General features: G+C 33.3%; 1 protein-coding gene across 2 annotated transcripts in view; it reads right to left on the bottom strand.

Annotated features, from left to right (window-relative positions):
* Positions 1–3,890: 3,890 nt before the first annotated feature.
* The window catches only part of LOC149409422 (glycosyltransferase 25 family member), a 49,410-nt gene continuing 37,045 nt past the window's right edge, over positions 3,891–16,255 (bottom strand). For both annotated transcript variants that reach the window (XM_089649821.1, XM_089649820.1), the window contains 5 exons: positions 7,887–7,961; positions 6,922–6,979; positions 6,397–6,524; positions 6,001–6,198; positions 3,891–5,248 (listed from right to left, as the gene is read on the bottom strand). In XM_089649821.1, coding sequence (XP_089505947.1) covers positions 5,101–5,248; positions 6,001–6,198; positions 6,397–6,524; positions 6,922–6,979; positions 7,887–7,961 — 607 coding nt within the window. In that variant the 3' untranslated portion in view covers positions 3,891–5,100. The remainder of the gene's footprint in view (positions 5,249–6,000; positions 6,199–6,396; positions 6,525–6,921; positions 6,980–7,886; positions 7,962–16,255) is intronic.

A 16,255-nucleotide genomic window follows, 5' to 3' on the forward strand; every position in this document is an offset into this window, starting at 1 on the left:
GAGGCTTTTAAACCTTATTGTAATGTTTAATCGTCAAGATGATAATATCAGCAAATTTTAATATAATTATTTTTTTTATTTTTTTTTAGCGAGAACTAGCAAATCATTTAATAAATACTTGATCGTTGATGGAAAGATCCGGACTCCTTATTTTGATATTTGGCCAAGCGCCGAGTATCCAGGTGCAAAGGCGCTGATAATACCTAACTTAAGACATCGTTTAAGATTATTTTTCATGAAAACCGCGCAACACAAAAATAGAAAACATCCCAATATTATTAATTACAATGATCACCTACCTAGGCATCTACTGGGTTTGACAAGAGGCGCCAAAATTTCAGAGCCGGCCCTGGAGGTCAACCACGGTCAATGGTCGTAGGTCAACAAAAATGGTGGAATAGAAAGTTAGATGTTCAACATCCAACAAAGTGGGATTTTTTTTTGTTCGGTGCATCATCTAATTACATTCATCTACCGGCTAGGTAAGCCTTTGAAGCCGCTCCCCACGACAGCGTTGCCCATTAAGTTTCACCCAAACTGGGCAAAACAAGTTGCACTTTCTTACATTCCCTGCCCAGAAAAGGCGTGGTCACAGCAAAGGGCCAAGAATCGCTGGGCCATCCGTTCCGCATATGCCCGGTTAAAACTAACCTACTGCCGGTCTAGTGGTGTGACTGGTGACGAATAGGTATACATTTATGAATCCAGGATGAGACAAAAATTACAGGAGAAAAATACAGTTCTAAAAATCAAATAATTCCTAACCTTGAACTGAATACTGAACTGGTCGTCACCCCAAATGTGGGTCGCCGCTAGAAACAGTAACCCAATTCAACTAGTTTATCGATACCTAAAACAGATGTCATTTTTTCTTGAATTACTAATATTAATAGACATTGTAACTGTCGGCACGATGCCTAAAATGATGTTTGAAATACGGAGTCATCGTGCGTCCGCTAAGCCAACGTTCATATCATAACCATTACCATATTGGTAAACTTGTTGAATTCCGCTGCATGCGCTCTTTAAAAAATAACACTTGATTTCAACTTAAATATCGAATGAAGACAACTAGTCGGGGGTTTAAGTAAACATGCACAACATAGGTTTTTATGGTTTAGTTTGGGTTATTTTAATAATTTGTGTGTATTTCCTAACCTTCAAACTTAACTTCGACTGAGAAACAATGGAACTTTAATACATCTTTTACCATCTCCCACCATATAAAAAGTTATTTCTTGTAGTAATTAAGTTGTAATCAATGTATCTAGCACGAGCGATCGATAAAGAATTTATCGATAATGTTGATACTTGTCATCGTTCCCGAGCACGACTGCAGATCGCTAACAAAGAAACAACAGTACACGTCGAATGAATTAAGATCACTTAGTCGTTGTGAAGTGTTGTTTGTTAATTGGCGACCTGCCGTCAAGCTCGAGAACGATGACAAGTTACTGACATTATTGATAAAGCCTTTATCACTCGACCGTGCTAGCTACCCTGGTGCTGTTTATAATTGTTATGGGTATTAGCGTGCAGCGGAATTAGACAAAATTCAACAACCATTTAAATCGAACAATTGTAGCAGTTTGACGAGCTAAAAAGAAACTAACCTAGTTTGATCTCAACAGCAAACTTACATTGTGTTAATGGGAAATGTCATGTTTCTTCATATTTACTCACCTGAAAGTATTGACAGCATTGGGACCTCTTTCTAAATACATTTTTAAATGAATAATTTATTTTATTAACCTAAAATTTTCAGGTGACATTCTAAAAAAAAAATCAAATAAAAGAGTATGGATAAAAATTCTGTCATTGTTCATTTTGACGAGGGTTCTCAAAATATCGTTTTAACGCTTTGTCAATGGGTACGTACGACAACACGTGCATTCATATTTCGATAATGTTCTCGAATTCCGCCTTACGCTTACGCAAAAAATTATAAAATAATACTTTACTTCAACTGAACTCAACTATAGTAAACAACTATTTAAGTCGGGGGAGATATTTAAACTTGCACAAAATAGGTTATGGGGTATTTATGTAGTTCAGGTTATTTAAATCATTTATGCGTAGTTCATAACCTTCAAAACTCAGATCATACAAGCAAGATAAAACATGGTCATCTGTCAAAATACGTCAATTTTGAACTTTTTTGAGAAAATAGAAACTCAAATGCACCTTTTGCCATATCCGCCGAAAAAAATATTTGTAGTAAGTTGAAAAAAAGTGTTATTTAAAAAAATGCGTATTAAGGGTGAGGCGGAATTTCGCAACTCTAATGAACAGAAAACGAATGAACAGAAAAATAGGTAATTTTTTGAAAATGTATTACGTTTATGGGCAAATTTGGCAGCCTTGGACTAGATTTTAGATTCACGGTTCTACGGGAATCATCTTCTTTTTTAAAATTGTGTATCTTCGTGTATAGGTACCTACTGTTTGCTCATTCTTCTTCTTGTTTGTACTGCCTTCTTTATTCTATGGTGCTACATGACTTCAGACTGACTTCTTGAGTGGGAATCCATAATATCAGTATATTGTCTATTCGGTCCTTATTTGATATTGTCACAATTTTAAACGTTTTAAGTCTTTTTCGTTTTAACATCAGACCAAAATTATGAGAAGGAATCCAAAATTGTGGTCAATTCGATTTTAAATATTGCTCATCTATTAAGAATCCTTTCAAATTATTCGTAATCCAGTTAGTAACGTCATTACAGGCCTTTAACGAATGAATTGATAGGTTTTTCTAATAAACTTTCAGTAAAAAACGAATGCGATGTTGGAAAATGTGTTCATAAAATTGTAATATTTTCGTACTTCGTCATAGTACGTGCTTATATGCAGGTACTTGAACACGTGTTTCGAAGTATTAGGAATGTACTAAAATTTTAACAGAAAACGACCTACATTCGCGTTTTTAACCGGATTTTAATAAATCAGCAATACTCATTTTTATCCGTGTAGAGATAAATTGAGAGTAAATTCATAGTAACTCAGAAAAATATTAATACATATTGTCAAACAAAAATATGAACTTTCTTCATATGATATCACAATCCAGATATCAAACCAGCTTTTTACACTAACAATAGTATAGGTAAATTTTTGATGAACGTTAAGGACAAAGAACATCCGTTAAATCATTCAGGTATTTACTCACTGCAATGTAGTGACTGTCCCGCGTTTTACATAGGCAAAACAGCACGTAATATCAACACGCGAGTCAAAGAACACCTGAGATGCTTAAATAGTAATGGGTTCTCCGAATTCGCAAATCATCTCATATCAACCAACCATACGTTTGACAAAAACACTGGCGTCAGTCTATTGCATAAAAACGGAATAGGCCTTAGGTTGGATAACTTAGAGGCGTTAGAGTTAAGGAAAGCCAAAAACGTCAATAGCAAAGTCATCAACAACCAAATAAACCTAAATAAAAGCCCTATACTCAGATTGTTCCCTATTGACAAAGAGCACTCGCATCTCAATCTCCCACCTATCCCTACCTCTTCCACTGTAGCTCAGACCGTCTACTTACCGTGATATTAACACATGTTAATTTATATTTTAGATGTCTAGGTTTAGTATTATACAGTCCTGATGAAGCTACGGTTGTAGTGAAACCCGGTCGACATTAAGTATTTACCTATAAGTGATGTTTACAAAGTTATTGTTTAATTTAAAAAAAAAAAAAATGAACGTCAGAGAATTTTGGTTATTTTATTTATTAAAAGTATAAAAATGTTACATTCATAGAAGTATGGTTAATTTAAGTAAACATACATTAATTATCGATTCAGTTTAGAATTCAGACGAATTTCAACATTATTATGAAAACAAATTCAGATTTTTTTCAATCTAAATTCACAATCATACAATATTTGTTTTATAATTTGGTAAGTATGAACAAAATATGGATAAGAATTACTTTGGTATGGATCGAAAAATATTTGTTATAATTTTTAATAGTAATAGTTGTATTAATGAACGCTTTCCACAATAGTTAAAATATAAACAACATAAAACTGTTAATGACAAGTTTCAATAAAACTGAATAAATTCAAATTAAAAATTAAACTAACTAACTAATTTCACAAATAGTCGTTTTATGGCTTCATAATATTACATAAATCAAAAAGCAAGATTCATAAAACTTACTTAACAATGGCACTAAGACACTACTTACTGAATTATAAATGCAGAAGATCAAAAACATCAAACACATTTAAAAAAAAAACTAAACCTATAAATTTTTTGGTAAATTGATAAAAAATATGGCACTATATAATATTACGATCAATGCAGATCTTTTAGTAGGTACACTTTCAGACGTTATAAAAAAGATAATTTTAATTGAGTATTACAAAAATAATAATGCACACACCGTGTTCTACGCTCATGCCGCGAAAAGAGTTTTTAAATGCTAGCGAATTAATTTTTTTTTAAATCAATTCTAATAATTTTAAAAAAACATGTATTAAATAAAAATTATGTAGTGTATCGCAACTTTACGTTTGTGATTAATGCACGTGTCTTATAATAAAATTGTCACCCTCACATTACAAATCATAAATAGAAGAGCTGACCAAGAGCGAAGAAATAGTAATATATATTTGGACAATAAAGAAAAAAAGTTTTCATGAATAATCACCCCCACAAAGTTTCGCGGCATGAACGTGGAACTCGGTGTATACGAGATAAACAAAGGCGTGTACCGGACCTACCATTTGCAAATTGAAATAATAATAATATCGTATGTTGGTAATTTGCTAAAGCGCAGCACTTTAATCAGCAATTAAAACAATGAAATAAAATGTCAGCAGAACTCAACATTATTACTATCATTGTCAAGGTTGCAATACACGGTCACGCTATACATTGCGCCGAAATAGAAATGCGTTACATGTTAGTTGGTATTGCACTGGCTAGGCCCAATTGAAGGGTAAAATAATAATAATAAAAAAACGGTGAAAGAACTGGGAGAAATGGAAAATATGGCAGTGTTAAGTTAGTCTATTCAGATATTATTGCCAAAAAAGCAAAGTCATTCCAGACGATGGCATGTTTCAGTTCTGAATGAATGCGTTTTTTTTAGAGTTCATCGTGTTCCAGTAGATGAGATTCCTCTGTGTCGCTGATGTACCCTGGTTCCCCCGTGTAGTGAGTTGGGTAGACTAGTAGAGGGGAGACAGAAAGTCCAATCAGGTCCTTCTTGGCGAAGTGTTTGCTCCACTCGTCACTGCATAAAAAACATGCTTGTAGTCAAAAGAATCCAAATGAAACAACAGTTCATCCTTATCTGCCCTGATGATGGACACCGTAATGCTAACCGAAAAGTTGGCTACAGAAGCAGGAAGCACAAAAGGTATAATAATAAAAAAATCATATCTAAAATTCTATATGGGCCGTTTGTTTCACAGAATTTGAAGAATTCATCAAATTTCAAAAGTTAATATTCAAGTTCTGTGAAAATTTTATTCAAGTTCGGTAATTATTTCATTGTTGATCGGTTGTTTCACAATACTTCGATTATAACTAAACTAGAATAGGACTTTCACAGAACTTGAATATTAACTTCAAAATTTGATTAACTCTTCAAATTCTATGAAACAACCCATCCTAACTTAATGAAACTAAAAAAAATATTTCGTCAATTTGAAGTACATTTGAAGATCTGTGTCTTGAAAATCGATAATAATAATGAAGTACAAATGTTTAAACGAACATAATATAGGTAATATGTATGACGAAAATTCGTGACATCTGACAGCATTGTGGAAAAAATCGTTATTATTTCAGCAGACCAAAAGTATTCTGCACCTTCTTGTTTCCAATGGCGTACGGTAGACGTACGCGGCAGTCACGAAACGCACGCCTCGGGCTGTATGGACGTTCTTCGTGAGGCAGCGTGTGCGCGAGGCACGTCCACGCTGCAGGAGGCGCGCACCGCGATAAAGCCTCGTTCGCCTGCCTCACAAAGTAATTACTTACTTGGGGTGCTTGTCGAACATGATGGGCAGGTACTCATCGACGGGCAGCATCCTCTCCAGTGGGCGTGCGTCCAGCAGCTTGCGGGCGCCATTGAGGCTCAAGAGATAGCCCAACGTCCAGTAGGAGTAGCTCGCGCGTACCAGCGACTTACCCACGGCGAACTCGTCTACGTCATGCAGGCGCTTGCGGCCCAAATAGCTGGTGGACAAAAAACTCCATGCATAAAACGCAATTATATGAATATCAGGACATGAGAACGGTTCATTTTAGAGTTTAACAGCTCGGTTGTGGAACGATTAGCCGACCTCGGTGTTTCCTCCCTCCTACAAAATAAAGTCGGTCTCTTCAAGACCGATGCTCACTAAATTTTATTTAAGAAGTGTGAAGTGTACTTACATAAGATCCCACTCGATGTTATGCTGTTCAATATCTTCCATGATTAACTCTAGTTTTCTCCTAAAATGAGATTCAAAGCGTAAATCGTCCTCCAGAACCATAACCATTTGATAGTTTTTATCGATCACCTAAAAATAAAAGAAAAATTTAAACACCTTTATCGATGACTTATATTATATTGAATCTTACAAATAAAATGAAAACAATAATAATGTGCAACAGTGGCGTCTGATTCTTAATTTCGGGCTACAGGAAAAAATAAACCAGTGATTCAATATTCCGAATCATCAACATATCCAAGACAATCTTCTGTACCTATATAAATAAAAAAGCAACACGCTATATTTTTTCTCTCTCTGCACAGACAGAGTGAGCCACAGCAACGCGTCGAGAGGTACAGCTAGTCTTTATTATAAAATAATATTACTGAATACATATTTGGAGACGCTGTGTGGAAAAATATTCTAGAACAAATAAAGTCTCAAACCGCCACTGAACAGAAAATAGATTAAAATATCTGCTTACGTCGGTCCAGACATTGTAGTGACTCAAAAAGCAACCAATTTCGCCAAACGTCATGGGTCTAAAAAAATGGAAACAATTACACGGACAAATAAATTATCATTCATATTAAATTTCATATACTTCTTCTAACTCAGCAAACTTATTTTGTGGCACCATTTTAATTAAAAATTAATAAAATACTTCGTTTTAACCACTTTTATTGTTTATTACCAACATGTTTCATGAGCAACGCTCACTTCTTCAGGGTTTTTAATAAAACTAATTATCAGTTTTATTAAAAACCCTGAAGAAGTGAGCGTTGCTCATGAAACATGTTGGTAATAAACAATAAAAGTGGTTAAAACGAAGTATTTTATTAATTTTTAATAAATTTCATATATTTACTAGTAAATTTACTGTGAGATTTTTTTTTTGATAATACTATACTAATATCGCACCACATGGTACGCGCTCCGTCTCGTTCCAGCAGTACTGCATTGACGGTTAATTAAAAAATAACATATGTATCTACATATCTACCATGTTTTGCAACCCGCAAAGACATTGAAAATTGATAAAATGGCTGAAAATGTGGAACACTGGTATACATTATTAACTTCAGGATTCAGAAAGGATTCAGAAATAAAATCATAAAGGCAAGGAAAATTACATCAGTGGTACCTGACCTGTTACATAAAACATTACTGAAACAAAAACAATGCGACATCATGAACCTAGGTTACAGAAACGGACCATTGTTAAGCACATATTATATTATGTATTGCCTTCAAGTTTACGCTTAACTTAAAGTACTGTATGAATAGGTTAAGGACATAATATATTTTGTATTGCCTTCAATTTTGCGCTTAACTCATAGTGCTGTATGAATAGGTTAAGCACATATAATATTATGTATTGCCTTCAAGTTTACGCTTAACTTAAAGTGCTGTATGAATAGGTCGGGAAAGTGAGGAAAAAAACGTTACCTTTTGTGGAATGGGTCTTCATAACCAGGTAAATGTTTGATCCCCCAGTCTTGCAGTTTATCAACATTCAGATCTCTGTAAAATAAAATAAAAACACCTTTAACTATTAAAACACTTTGCTAAGAATTCAATGCAACTAGTTCAATTGAAATAATTACAGCATTTCGTGATACGTTAATTCCAATATGATACAATATAATATATTCTCTCAAGCAATTCAATTACTCTCCTTTTTTTTGAATTTCTGTAAAATTGGTCTTTACATAGAACGCAAAATCTTACTTAGCAGACTTTTTTTACATTAGCTCCACACAGGAGGCCCTAAGGAAAATAATTCCGCTCAGGGCATATGTTATCTTTGGAGATGCTGTGTAGGGGTCTTTTTAGGAAAGGAAGGGGAGTTCTGGGAAGGAAAAAGGTATGAGGGTTGGGTAGGAATCTGGGGGTCAATCCCTCCCACTGCGATGCAAGGCGGTGTTCTGAGAGTCCTGCTGGAGAAGTCATAAGGTCTCCCTCAACCAGTCTCTCTCGATCCGGCCTACCACGCAGTTGGTGAGCAAACGCATCTCTTACCAAGACCGGGATAAACCTCATCCCATGAACCCGGGCACGCCTGCTAAGCCACCAAACGTAGATAAACACTTAGGGTGACCTACGGCAGATGTGTTGGTTATTCAATAAATAGTTATTGGGGCGGCGGTACCCGTACCCGCATCCCAAATTTTCAGCAAAAAAAAATATTTCTTCAACTACATTTTAAAGAAATCTTAAAAGCTCTTCATACTCCCTTACTAAAACTCTTTACTCTGCAAATCCATAAATAAGATTTCAGAAGTTTCTGTTTTCTGTTGATTTTTTTTTAAAATTTATACAAGGTTTAGTTTTTAAAGAAGTAGAGTGCCCTGGTTTGCAGAATGATTATCTTGCACTGAACAGAAAAAGTGTGATTTATACCGATTTTAAAGAAAATGGATGTCGCCATTAAAAATAAGATTTTTCAGACACAGATCATACAGATTATATGTATGATTTTTTTTTCGATCCCGGAAATGTTTGTTTTTTTTAATCATTATTTTTAATTGTATTATATTAACTATAATAATTCAAATAACACACTTTAAAATTTATCCCATGTGGTAGGTACACCGTGCACCACGTTCTTTGTTGCTGGACCAGCTAGCGGTTGGCGGTCAATTTACTAATTGAAATCTGGTTTTATAAAATATACTACACGGGTCAAATTCGCAGCCTATTTTAAATGTCATCCGCAAAACAATGAACCTTTTTGACAAAGGATGATTTTCGATAATTTAATTTGGTAAGTAATTTAATTTAAGGACATCGTATTAATGCAAGCGAATAATTATTATTGTATCAAAACTTAACTAGCTGAAATCCCCGGTGTTGTCCAGTTTCACGCAGCTTAAAAAATATCATAATATGTAGACAGTAATAAAGTAAAAGAAAAAATATAATTTTCTAACCATAAAGAGACAAGGCTCTTGTATTTGATGATGGAATTCAAGCTCAATTAATGTAACTAAGTAAAAATGAAATATTGTAAATAAGAAAAACGTAAGATTTTGTCTGTAACATAATATCGCCTATTTTAGCCCTCTGACCCAAATGTGTCGACTGTATAATAAGATTGAGTGTGCTGAAGTAGATATTTTTGACGATAATTTGTATAGATTCAGAAAAAAATTCTGCTATTGTTAAATAATATTTTGCACTGATTATGTTAAGTATTACTTGAGTCTCTTGCTTTTCTGTAATATTTGTATTTCATATATATTTTAATTTTATTTGTTTTATATTTTAATCTTTATTTAGGTATTTTGACGATAATTTGTATAGATTCAGAAAAAAAATTCTGCTATTGTTAAATAATATTTTGCACTGATTATGTTAAGGCGCCCTTGAGGTGATTTCTCACGAAAACGGCGCTATATAAATTAGCCAAATATTATTACTTGAGTCTCTTGCTTTTCTGTAATATTTGTATTTCATATATATTTTTAATTTTATTTGTTTTATATTTTAATCTTTATTTAGGTATATGAAAATTAATGTGTTCTATGGCTGAGTAGATTTTGGTAATTGTTGTACCTATTTGTATTTTAATTGAGTTTGTATAACTGGATTGTTCTCACGTAAGTGAGATCGTCTGTAAAAACCCAGTGTTTACACCAAATAATGGCTAATTGTCGTTTCATAGAGAATTGTTTATGGCAATGAATTTTGTTCCTAAACCCCGTTTTCCTCTCCTTCATACCTCCCCTCTTTGTCGGGGAGTCAGTCAAAAACCAACAGCCGTGACGCGAGGTGATCATAAATAAAAATCATCTTCAAAAATAAAGTTTCGTTAGTACCACAGCTAAAGTGCAATTCAAGTGCATCCCAACAAGTAAATATTAATCCACCTCTGTAAGTACCCTTATACCTTTATAAAACTCATTGCCAAAGAATAATTGATTATGTTATAAAAGGTCCACAGCTTAAACAACCAGTATAAATAAATAAAAGAAAAATAAGATTTTTTCAATGTGTATAATAACAGATACCAGAGTCCCCGCATACCCAATTTCTACTGATTTATAACAAGTTTATTGTTAACTCTTTAAGTTTTTAAGTTAAAAAAAGTGATTTTTGAAGATAATATTTATACATTTGTTATGCTGAAACGTTATGTTTATATGAAATTCCTTCTATAGAAGAATACCTCAAAGTATGAAAATTATTGAAAACACATTTTTGTTATGTTACTAAATATGCTATAGGCATGAAAAAATTCATAGTGTATCTTTAAATGCAACTAAAGCATTTGTCAAGAGATTTTTTCTCTATTTTATGTTGGTGATTGGTGTGATTTATTAAATATTTTCACAATTTTCGCTTAATTTTTATCGTTTTTTTTTTAATATTAGGACGCTCCCTCTAACATTCGTATTTAAATATCTCACTTTTAAACCATTTTTGTACGCTTACAACGAGGCCTTAACTCAGTGCAATAAAATATTTCTACATCTCGTTCTTGGAGAACATTGTGCGCCTCTATACGAATCCAAAACAATGTTTTAACAACATCTAAATATTAGATTCTAGTATTGCATGGACTGGTTTATCAGAACGGGCACTAGTGCACTTAAATTTATGAAAATATTCATGCAAAGACTACAAAGTAATAGTAAGCCTTAACGTTCTGGGGACTGTACCGAGTCTAGGTACAGGCAAGGGGCTTTATTTAAAAGCAACCCAAAGGTTAAGCAGAAAAGGAAAAGCAGGATCTTATGCAGAATTTAATAGATATTATTTATAAATGTGTTTTCATTCACTTTTACTTTGTTGTGAATTATAAAAATTACGTTATTAGTTAATGTATGGTATTATAACAAACGCAACAATTAACTGAAAGATTCACTAGGAATTCTGCTTAAGCTGAAAAAAGTCAAACTCGAGAAAAAGTATGGTGCGTACTTACATTTGCAAGGTTCTAACGTCAAGTCTTCAGTGACATGAGTGGAAAGCACAATCACGCTGAGTTTATCGGACAACGGCCTATGTATTGTTCAAAGTGATACATTTTTTCCGATGCGAGCAACTTTACAAAACAACAATTAATGGCTGCCTTTTACAGTACAAGTAAAATGCTTTGACAGTTTTGAAGAATGAAGGCTTCAACTTATAAAATATGCATGTGAAAATGTTAAAAAAGTCTTTAAATTTCACATTTAAAGGAAAAGATTAACCCAATGTGTACACGGAGAAAACTCACTGATATAAAATATCGAAAATTTGGTTAAATTATACAGGCAAATCATTTTAAAGAGCGCAGGTTTGAATGTATTTATGCACACCGATAATGGTTAAAATTGCTTCTAAATAGTTTGGAACAATTTTGGTTCTATTATTTCCCCAATGTGCGACATACCTAAGTACCTATGTAGATAATAAAAAAAAAGACAAACAAAAAGCTTGGGATATACTTTTTGCAGTGACGATTAGTACAACACACACAGAAAAGTAGTTTTATGCTACCAATTAAATTTTAAATTATGAATTAATTTACAACACGAACACAAAACTGTTAAATAGTAAGAATGAGTAGTATTATTTATTTTCGGTACAATGTGGACATAATGCTAGGTATACATCTGCGAGCCGAACTGCCGAACTGAACCTCAACTTATTGGAAAGAAAGGAAGAAACGGCAAATGGCACGAAACGCCGCTTGCAGTTGATTCGTTCCTTTCCCGTAATTCGTAGTACGGTTCGCGTTTCGGTTCGCAAATGTATACGTACCCTAAGGTTTTGCAAAAGTGCACCCTGCCGCGGGGCGCTGTGGAAGAGAGGGAGGGAAGAGAAGGGGAGGGAGAAACCCGACAGAATGACGAACACCGACGAATCTTTAAGCGCCAGCGTGAAATGCAGCACAAAATATTATTCATCACTCATCAAACTGCCAATACCAGAGCGCCGGGCAAAAACTCAGTTACATCGCCAGGGGGCAAGCCTCCCACTTGCACGGAACATGCGCCCTTTTTACACGGGGCCAGAATTGCACTACTCCAGTCGATGTGCATACGATAAAACGCATTTACCATAGCTCATGGTTCCAGGATCGTACTATATTCAAATCTCGTACATCAGCCTACCGTTGAAGACCTCTCCCGCGATCGCTTCTCCTAAACATAAGTTACTGAAGAGTTTTCACCTAAATTTTACCAAACTGAGTGTTATTATTGAAAATGTTTCACACTTGTTTATAGAGTCGCGTTGTGTCCATTAAACATGATGTGATAATTAAAAACGATTGGTTGCACTTTTTTCCACTGTTGAAAAATGTTTTTTTTTTTCAATAAAAGTCATCGTCATTTAAAACGTTAAACAAGAAGAAATAACTATTCAAGTACTAAAAACAATCTATTCAAAGCTGATCCGAAGATTTTTTATCGAAGCTTTCCACCTGTTAGCGCGAAGACAAAGAACCGGTTACACAAATTATTTAAATTAAGGAAGCGAGTCTTTATTAAAAGTAAAAGTGAACAATAACCGAGTGAAATACGAGTGTTAAGCTTTGGAAAACGCTTTTTCTCAATTAAGCTGCGGCATTGTTGGCGTCGAGATAACATTCGAGATATATCTGGTAAGTAACACAGTTGTTTCTTAAATTATTCCCAAATGTTATCTAGCACTTTGACTATCTGGAGCAGCGAAATCATTGGTATTTGGGATCATTTAGAACTGCCATAAAGATTGCAGCCATTTTTTTCTGTGTGCAAATTGCGTTTCAGATTGCGTCATTTTTTTAACCTAAAAATTCTGACTGTAGAATTTATTTTAAGGCGACTATATATTATCTTCTAACAATGTTTGTATATTTTTTCTCCATCCATGCCTGATATAGCAACAGGTTCTCGGAGCGTCTCAGCCGGGAAAGTTTCGTTGTATTATTTCATCAAAAATACCACCAAAACACAATTTTTACCTCTATTAAAATATCAGGGATCCCTAGGATCATCTTTATTAAAACTATCAACTTACCCATTGTTTGTAATGCTGAATATTTCATTGTTTTCCGTCTATTTTTCCGATAGGTATGTGGAAATAATTTTTTGTAACAGATAAGAAGGGTGACAACAGTAACACGTCTAATAATACCTAAACCTCTAGTCTTTTGTATTAGAAAATGTGGTATATCATATTATCCCTTTTGTAAATAACAACATATCCTTACATCTTAGGTAATAGGCATTAAAATCGCTTGACAAGCGGAGTCTAGAAACGTTCGATTTCAAGCAAAAAACTGTTTTTTATTTATTTTGTAAATAATTTTATAAGAAAGCAAAAAAGTTAATCAACTGAAACTGTCACAGATAATCTTAGTTATAGTACTGTATTTTTAAAAGTTGTTTCCTTTGTGCTTCATACTTTTTTGTTGAAAAAAAAATTTTTTTTAGTACTTTGCATTTATATTTTTTATTGAGTAATTTATATATTTATTTGTATTCTACTCAAGCGAAGCGATAGGAAAACCTTCAATTTATGTAAATCATATTTTTTTGTATTCATAATTTACACCAATTCGTTATAAAGATTCATCAAAATAGTGATTTGGCACTAAGCTTCGCCTTAATTGTAAATAACCAATATGCACGGAGTAAAACAAGAATTGTGAATCTCGTTGTGTCCCAAAAGGAACGCACCTTGCGCCAATTTTATTTAATACACTTATTATGACATTGTTGTTATATTTCACGGTGTTAACATTTTGCTTTTTACTGATCACCTTAAGATTTATGAAAACAAAAGAAGTAAGTACACGTACACAACTGCATTTACATAAAAATAATCTAAAAACCCCAAAGGATTGGTGTATCATCAATAAATTGCTACTCAAGTAATTGTCAAACTATTAGGTTTTATAAAATTTAAACCCCGTTCATGTATATCAAAAATTCCCAAATAATGTTACTCCACCATTTCAGTCAATGCCATTTTTTTAGATTAAGGCGATGCACTACGTCGTGTAATAATTTAAATTGAGCCGCTATCAATAATAACCCTTAACGTAAATGGCGATAAGGTTTAAATTCCCGCTTAACACTATCCGCCTGTTTTGATTTATGCAAGAAAAAAACATGGCCAAAAAGTGCTTTTTATTTTATTTTGTGGATGTTCAGGCATAAATATTATTTTTTTTTTGTTCATTTTATAAGTAACTTAATTTGCAACATTATACAATAAAATCATAACCGAAAAATGGGTTCGTAAGTAGGAGATTTTGAACTTTAAAGCAGTTTTCATATGCCTTATACATTATTTTTTTCTGGGCTTATAAAAACACTTATCTAAAAACACTCGATTATTTCAAAGGCCAAGATGTATTCTACTTGCAGTATTTAATTAAAGCATCTGAAACATTTCTAGGCGACCAAATTTTCAAACCAAAAACACATGATTTTGAATTATTACGTATGGCATCGCCTTAATATAAGAATAAACAAAAACATTAAAATTAATATACTTGCCCTAACAAGAAATTTGGGTATAATTTGGACGAGCTGAAGGCAAACCACGTGACCATATTTTTGGCACCATTGAATGAACTATGACGTCAGTCGTAGATATACCATCGAAGAGCGCACATTAAAATGACCATACTATGTGCAGAAAAGTAAAGATTGCTAAAGTAAGGGAAAAATTTGTGGGACTTGTCTGCGCAGAATCTGAATGTTTAATCATAAACTTGAATCTCGAACTTTTGTTTACCAATATATTGTGATGTGACTTTGATACAAAGCAGATTAATATGTGAAATTCAATTCTCGATTCCAACTCAAACAAATTCCCCGGAAATGCTTGAGTTTCCTCAACTATCGCCACCCGTGTTTAATAACCAAGGAGATTAATTTAATCTCCTTGTCGGTAACAGTATAGATAGTATTTATTTAGCTTATTTTCCATGTTATTTTATAGAAATCTCTTTTGAACATATGCAAATGTGGTTAAAGATTGTATCAACTCATCTGTGCAGGCACCGAAAAGAGCCGAACGTTACAGACGCCCAAAAACGAATCTAACTAAAGAAAGAATATTTTTATTTGCACAAGAAACAACATAATCTTTTGTTGTCAATCTGTATTGAATAGATACTACGTATGTGATCAAAGAAAACAAAAATACAAAAGTCTTCGACCTTGACATCTATTACCGGGATAAAAAAGTAACATAGAACCAAGCAATAAAGAACTAAAGATAAATGTGGCTAACTATTAATTAAAGACCGGAATTTGAAATAAATCTTCTGCTCACTGCATCTGTTCCGATTCGACGCTTCTGAAAGTTAAAATCATAAATCCTTGATGGATTTTTAAAGCAAACATTTACCAATATTCAAGTATTTATTTACGTGATCTTTTATGTGTATCGTCGTTATTATTCCATTTTTTTAACTAACTGCGACTTCATTTAGAACTGACGTAAAATTATCGGTGAATTGTAAGACTTGGGGACCACTAATAAAATCAATAATAATAATAATTGTTTTTTCTTTTCTTTTTTTGTAACATTAGAGATGATATATGATTTTCTGAAGTAAATTTAAAAACAAATAGAAACGTTTAATGAGTACAAATCAAGAATAAAAATCTGGCTGAACGAGGTCAATGAAAAAACTCTCTAGTGAGGAGGACTAAGAAATACCATAACTATACTTAAATCTCCATAATATTTTGTATGTATAGTGTTTTATATAGTCGCTAATATGAAATAATAATAATAAATATGTTTATTATACGATCTTTTTTAGTGTGGTTGAATGGTTTTGTTTCAGTTTCGTTTCAGTATATTTTATCTGATCTTTCTAT

This window comes from Hesperophylax consimilis, chromosome 31 (assembly GCF_061612785.1).
Source record: "Hesperophylax consimilis isolate HC1 chromosome 31, BYU_Hcon_1.0, whole genome shotgun sequence".
Lineage (NCBI taxonomy): Eukaryota > Metazoa > Arthropoda > Insecta > Trichoptera > Limnephilidae > Hesperophylax > Hesperophylax consimilis.